The sequence below is a fragment of the Saccostrea cucullata genome, unplaced genomic scaffold (assembly GCF_032062105.1).
Source record: "Saccostrea cucullata isolate Sc308-1 unplaced genomic scaffold, CSIRO_AGI_Scuc_v1 ctg11159, whole genome shotgun sequence".
Taxonomy (NCBI): Eukaryota; Metazoa; Mollusca; class Bivalvia; order Ostreida; family Ostreidae; genus Saccostrea; species Saccostrea cuccullata.
This window is the reverse complement of record NW_026941730.1, coordinates 126270-134240: the sequence shown is the minus strand read 5'-3', so window position 1 is coordinate 134240 and position 7971 is coordinate 126270. Positions and strand designations below refer to the sequence as shown.

At 32.8% G+C, this 7971-nt stretch overlaps 1 protein-coding gene across 1 annotated transcript in view; it reads right to left on the bottom strand.

The window, feature by feature from the left end:
• Positions 1 to 2333: 2333 nt before the first annotated feature.
• LOC134258314 (fibrinogen C domain-containing protein 1-B-like) overlaps positions 2334 to 7971 on the bottom strand; it is a 125912-nt gene continuing 120274 nt past the window's right edge. The window contains exon 5 of the mRNA XM_062740841.1: positions 2334 to 2838. Coding sequence (XP_062596825.1) covers positions 2591 to 2838 — 248 coding nt within the window. The 3' untranslated portion in view covers positions 2334 to 2590. The remainder of the gene's footprint in view (positions 2839 to 7971) is intronic.

Here is a 7971-nt window from a genome sequence, read left to right as displayed (position 1 = left end):
TCACCAGATCCACTAACACAAACATCCCCCCATGACTCGCTTGTCGGATATTTTTTTTTATTTCTACAGCATTTTAAGAGTGTTTTTTCATGTTTTTTTCCCGAGTTTAACGCAAAATTGCATCGTTATCTTCTGCTCCGTGACGATATACAACATCATCGTTTTTGCGCTTGCAATGAGGACTACCCATCTTCTCAAATTGATTTCGTTTAAACGAAACAAAGCAATTACGCTATAATTTGCAAAATGAACTATGCAATTAAGTAATGAATCATTTATTATGATCTGGGTGCAAATTGTTCACCTCGTTCCGAATTTCCTTCATGTTTTGAGGAATACACAACGTAAATAAACCATTGACTGCATCATAAATGCTATTACATAGTACCTTATGTGCTTACCTCTGATAATTTGGATAAATAATTAATCCATTCAGTGATAATTAGAGTAAAACCTTATAATTACACTCTGTTTTTCATACTAAGCAGCAAAAGCTAAAAAGTACATTCGGAACACCTCTGATGAGTATAATAGTTAAGTGCATCTGAAGTTTTCCAGCTATTTGACGTTATGGCGCCAAATCTCATGCATTGAGTGATTGACGTCATACAGGTTGTAAAGGTTTTATATACGAGCTCCCAGCGTCTAACGGTCAGACGCCTACAGTCTCACCCACGGAAAGGTCCACCTGACGGACCAACTTCCCATCAGAAAGGGTTCTGTTTTAGACAGAGAGACAAACAAGTTGACATGATGGGTAATTATTAACCTGAATTTGTTAGCAACGTTTAATTGCTTTATTCATTCATTTTACTCAGACACAAGCAGTGGCCTGAACTCATCGTTATTGTTTGCTGTTGAATACTATTTACTAAGGCACAAGAAGTGACCTGAACTTGATATTTATAACTCCTGACATTATTACTAACAAATGTATGGTGCATTGTATTGAGTTTTGTTGAGATGTAAGCATAACTTTTTGTCCCTATACAATTAGTTGTTTGCTTCAACCTTTGAATGTTAACAAATGCTAGACGCATTGTATTGAGATATTAGCATAACTTTTTGTCCCTATACAATTACTTGTTTGCTATAACCTGACACTTTGTATTTATACTCACTAAGTGATGAAATCACTAGTTGGAACTTTGTTCAAGACCTAAAGGTATTAGGTCTATTTACATCTATAGAAGGGTTTGTTTTAAGGGTGTATTTTTTTTCAATTAACATTTGTTGAAAAGGGTGGTTGGTTTGTTTTTATTTCAGGTGAGGGCCGCAGAGCCAGAGAAGTGTATTTTTGTACATTTATTTGAATAAAATCCAATAAAATATTAAAAATCTTGTTGTCTTTCGTTCAACGTTCAGATTAAGGAGCCCCACAATTTTACGCCGCTAAGCATAGATAGCCGTAAGTCGTAACACAGTACTGTATTTATTATCCTTCGTGTAAGCTACATTTAATTCAACGTAAAAGCTTCTGGTCAATTTGAAAGTGATTTTTCGATTTTCGCTTGTGACGTTGCGCCTCCTCGGTGTTCACAATCATGACGTCAAATTAAAACGCATGTTTTACCTCTTGGCACCCTGTCTGTGTTATGGTGTTTTGAATGCAATGGATTTCCATTCTTTTTATATGCAAAAAATATATGTAATGTAAATATCTTAATTTAAATGTCTAGTTTGTTTTTAGGTTTTTTTCTCCATTTTACAGAGAATATGACTAAACATTTTCAGTGTATTGCCTGTAAATAACTTAATTTTGACCTGCCCCCGATCCGATTTTTGCAGAATTTAATTCAGGATAAGTTCGAAATAGATAAAACATTTTTTTTTAAATCTTTAATACAAATCGTTTGAATTAATCGTTAGAATCTACCAACATATTTCTACCAAATTTGCATAACATTTGACGTTAAATATAAAAAGATATGACAGATGACAGAAGTCCTCGAACTTTCCGAACAATCCTCGTTGCAAGGTCTGGCGATCGATCAGTCTTTATGTCTGATCATCATCACAGATTTCGTCCCCTTTTCAACTACATTGGATTGGTTATAGTTAGGCCACAGTCTGATTGGGTGTGTGGATGCGTGCGTAATTGGAGTTATGCAGGTTAAACTTCATATCTGGATTATGTGCTCTTATGCGAAGGGATACTCCGGTTTGTGGTGTCCGTATTTTGTAAATCGTGTTTTTAACTCTTCTCCTGTCCAGTGACACCAAATTGAATCGGAAAATTAACATATGCATCTCACACTTGAGACTGCGTGTACTTTCAGTTTTTATTTGGAAAGTGACACCAGTTGTACCAGTAGGCTCCATGCCATGCTGTAGAATGGTCAAACATGTAACTATTTCCTTTCATTGCCCCGATCTTCAGGGTTGATTCTCATTCCATTATGTGTTCAACTGATGAAATCGTTTTTAAATCAGTTCGAAATATTGAATGAAAAGAAAATGAAAGCTAATAAATTCCATTACAAGTTAAAAGAAAAATTCATACTGTGAAATAAGAAAATGACACTGTAACTATTTGTTTGACAAAAAAAACAACATATAAATGTAGGGAATGTGTCAGTTCTGATAAACGTTAGTTTTTGGGTCTGATCATCATGACAGTCTTCTTTAGCGCTTCAAAAGTATTTTTCCAGTAATACCATACCATGTACTGCTTCCCGTAGACGGCTGACTGGGCGTACTCTCCGTTCAGGTTCGATGCGTAACATTCGTTGTACCACCAGGCCCCGTGATACTGTATAGCACAGTTAGAACTTCTCATATCATTATCCTGGTCTTTGGTTGTAAATTTCATTCCATTGTGATACGTCATACTGTCACCTGAAACAGAGTATTGCTTATGATAAGGTTTACTACTAAATAATAAACTAGTAGTTGTAACAGAGTAGCAACAACTGATATGTCTTAGCCCAGATCTTAAGTGGTAAATGTTATGTATCGGTTTAATCTTCACTCATTATTTGACAGACTTCACTTCAAATAATACAACACTTAAGCTGTAAGCCAGGCTAGCTTAGTGGGAGCAGCTGGCATTTATTTTATAACAATTTTATAAGAAACAGGCATACATTATAAATGTGTGTGTGATCAATGAAATACTGCAATGTTTCAGTTTACTATACGTTATATGCTATGTATTGTACCCCTATCAAAGACATGAAGAACCGCCCAGGAAAAAACCATAAATAGGTAATTATGGAGAACCTGTGTCGGTCGCTTTGTAAATAATGCCTTAAAGGAGAATGTCGGATAGGCATTCGGAGCAGTACTTGGTATGCATAAACAATGCACCATTTATGTACATGTACAATAAAGCAAAATCAAAATATATGACAATATTGTTGTTAAATATTTCATACATATATAAAAATATTCATTTGAATATAGATATAAACAAAAAAATACGAGTGTTCTGCGAAGCACTGGCTTTCAATGATCCAACACCTCACAAAATACCGACTTCTCATTGGCCTTCCTTTTGCCCACGCCTACTATAAACAGGCATTTCCAATAAAATACGTTCCTATCATACAATGTTTTCCCGCTATTCTACGAAACGCAGGAAAACTCTATTATAAGTCGCTCTGTTAGCTGTTACAGGATATTGATAATATCTAAATAATGTTTTATCATCAAACAAAAAACATGAATTATCTGTGAATCGTGTATACGTTATTTTTACTACTCTACAATATCCAATAAACCACGTGTTTGTATTTTGGACACGTTTCTTGGCTATTACATGTGTAACGTCTCCGTATTGGCATTAACGACAGGAAAAAGTACCGTACTTCTTATGAATGGTGACTAAGAGACGTTCCTATTCCTGACAATTTTTTAACTTACAGAAAGTTAAAACTGTTATACGCTTCAAGGACAAAAGATATGTCTTTCAATTACTGACACAGAATTTGGCATTGGGTATTTAGTGAGGAGGATAACGGGGTTATAACATTGAGTAATTTGAGTAAAAAAAAAAATACGTATTAGATTGAGTGATAAGATTCATCAGCACGTAAGTTCTCGTAAATATAAACTTAAAGGACAGACAGATTTTACAGACAAATTTTGATTCTGTACATGAAAAAGATTTAATATCATGTAAATATTTGAAATAAAAGATTGGTTCTTTGAAGATATTTTTATACATATATTTTATTCATAATGAATATAATATAAAAAAACATATGTGTGTTATTATTAATATTTCAAACAGAAAAAACAAAATAGACAAATCAAATTCAGTAAAGGCCTTACTTTTGAAAATAAATTTCATAAACAGGCATTTCCAATAAAATACGTTCCTATCATACAATGTTTTCCCGCTATTCTACGAAATGCTGGAAAATTCTTTTAAAAGTCATCCTTTTAGCTGTTACAATATTATAATATCTAAAAATGTTTTATCAACAAACTGAAAAAAATAATATATCTGTCAATTACTATTGTTCTATATATAATGTGTAATTTTTTGTCATTTTGGCTATTTACATCTCTGTATTGGCATTAATGACAGAAATGATTACCTTACTTCTTATAAATACACACACACACAGAATGATATTTTTTCTTAAGAACAAATTGTATAATTAACGGACTATAAACATGTCTTTACATTGTTGATATAGAATTATCACATTGGATATTTAGTGAAGGAAGACCTAATTATTCTCTGAGATTTAACACGTAAAAAAAATGAGGAGGGAGCAATTAGATTGATATTTTTTATTTGCATTTCGGGGGGAAAGTGAAATGAATTTTGAGGTTATTTTTGATTTCTTTAAAAACCCTATGACATACACAACTTTACAATTATCATGAACAATAATGTTGTATCTACTTATCATTGGAATTATGTACCTTGTGTGCAGTGTTATCGTAATTTTATTGTAAATAAAACATCATAATTAAAAAGATCTGCCACAAGGTTTAGTACCTAGGGACATTTGGCAAGTAATGAAAATGTAGGTAAATTAAAATCCACATGTGATTTTTGTGATTTGTCCTGGCATAAGATACCTGTATGCATTGTCTGAGATCACCCACCTTAAAATGACTTAGGCTGGGAGAAAATCTGTTATTGACTTGTGTCTCATGCGTTCAGGAATTTGGTATATAGGCTTATGCGCCCTGGGGCTTGAGAGGCATTTAAGATGACTTTTAAAATAACAGGTACGTGAAAGTGTTGAGAAATTTCTAATATAAATTCGTGAAAAAAGAACTAATATAAATTCGTAAAAATACCTGCTATTCTGTAAAATTCCATACATATAACTGTTTACATGTTCTGCACTATATTACTTAACATCTTTCATTCATTTTATTTATCAAATTACTTAATCACACAACTCACTCGCGTTTCCGTTGTATCCAGATACTGTCAGTATATATTTATTGTCTTCATCTCCGATGCAAAATGTGGCATACTCAGCATAGACCTGTCCTCCGTAAAAACTCTGGAGATTAATTCGGAGTTTTTGGTTCCGATCCTTCGTTAAAGAGTGGATTGCGTCATTCCCTATGTATAATATGAACCTTTTTATTAAGTTTGAGATTTAAAAAAAAACATTGATAAACTAAAAAGAAAACCTATGTGTTTGTGAAACACTGATGTACCCGTATGGCAACATAGCGAAGGTAAAATATTCTCAAATGCAAATCCAACATTGTGATACCCAGAGTAAAGCCTTCTCACAAGAAATACAAATGTAAAATATAAAACCCTAAAACCCTAGCACCACCTGTTCAAAAGTTATGGCCGAAGTCAATAATTCTTAAAGGTCAGTCATACTCCGGGGTCAAAGTCAAATGGTCGAGATCGTTGGTTTTTAAAGGAAGGCCCAGTCACAAAGATTACATATGGGAAGTATGAAAGTCCTAGCCCTAACCATTCAAACGTGTTTGCAAAGGTACATTTTTTTTAAATAGGTCGCACTCCAAGGTCAAGGTCAAAGGCTCCAAGTTATTGCTGTCCAATGAAAGGTTTCCGTTCAAATGCTATGACCAAAGTTATAGTTTTTAAAAGTAGGTCAATCTCCAAGGTCAAGGTAAAATGTAAAAGAAAAGTTGTTGGTATCTCATTGAAGGTCTTGTTATAAAAATACATATTTTAAGTATGAAAGTCCTAGCAACAAATGTTTTTAAGTTATGGCCAAAGTATAAGTTTTGGCTTTTTGTGTTAAAAGTGTGTCAAACTCCAAGGTCAAGAGGTCAAATTTCGTGGTACCCAAATAAAGATCTTGTCACAGGGAATATACCTTTGAAATATGATAGCCATAGTCCACCCAATTAAAAGTTATGGGCAAGGTTAAAGTTTTTGCGGACAAAAAGACAAACGGTCAGACAAATAGATGGACGGACAGGGCAAATACTACATAGCGCATCGTTGTCTGCGCCAAAGCCACTAAAAATATAAAGCCCACTTTTTTTAAGTACACATACAATATCCCCGAAAGTTCGTTTACAGGGGTAAAAGGAATGATTATTCCTGTAACTAAAAGAATAAAAGTTAATTATATATGACATCGCTATTATGACATCAAAAACGCAGCATCTTACATTTGGAGAGGTATATGTCAAGAGGGCTCTAATTGTATTAAAAAATGAATATCAATCGACAAAAATATTCCATTTATTTCAATGATTTTTTTCCACTCTTGACCCTGGTTGTATAAAAGATTTAATGTGCAGTAAACTTTAGATATCCACTCTCACAACAGAATTCAGATTAAAAAGGAATTTAAGCTTAATATGCATATTACTGAACAACTGATATAATGAACATCGCCTTTTTGCATAAATCAAATATCGCATTTTGAAAAATAAAAATCTTAAAAGTATTATATTTTCTCATGTCCATCAAGGTAAGAAGTATCATGTTATTTCATAATATTGGAACCAGCGATGTAAGTTTGCGATATTGACTAAGATTATTAATTTTATGTTAACTTTTCAGTAGATCTGCAAAGTTTGACAAAGCATGTTGAATAAAAATGTGGGAAATGTGTTCTAAAAATATTATTTGAAACTACAATGAATATTTTTTAGCATGTAATAAAGTGAGAATTTCTGAAATGAACCATACGGAGATAACGAATAGTATTCAAGATCAAAAGTCCATAAAATAATACAAAATAGGAGCAGAGAAAACACGGACCTCCAAAATATCGATCATAGGTGGGATCAGGTGCAATGGAGGAATAAGTATCCCCTGCCAACCGGTCATACCCGCCGTGTGCTCAATGACATGATCGGAAAATAACGGAAGAATCCGTTATCAATTCAATGTTTAAATAACGGACTAACAATTAGTCTGAAAAACGACGGTAAGCATTTGACGCGATGATATATTGATAGTAAAAGTTATTTTGATCAATTTCCAACATATATAATTAATCAAATCTGTTGAATATTGATAATTTTCTTCTTAATACGATTTCACCTCAAGAAAAGGCTATTTATAAATGATGTATTTTTTAGATCTTGATTGCAGAATTTTGTTCCATGCATCTTATTTTCTATGTTTACATTATTTCCTTGCAGGAAAAGAAAAAGGTATGGAAATGATCCCTATAAATGATATTTTTTTTTTTCGAAATTGATAGCATAAATTTGTTCCATTTTCTTTTCTATGTTTACATTTTTTCAATACAAGAAAAATTGGAAAGGAAAAGTCATGGTTATAGTCCCTATTTGACATCTTCCCTAACAAAAAAAACTATAGTCAACTATAGTTTACTATTAGTTAACTATACTAAATCAAAGTGTCAACGTTTTCACCAAAATTTTTCAAAGTGTCAAAGTTTTTGATAAAGTTTTTCAAAGTGTCAAGGTTTTCGATACAATAAAGTTTTTCAAAGTGTCAAAGTTTTTGCCAAACTTTTTCAAAGGTCAAAGTTTTCCATAAATTTTTTCGAAGTGTCAAAGTTTTGGATAAAATTTATCAAAGTGTCA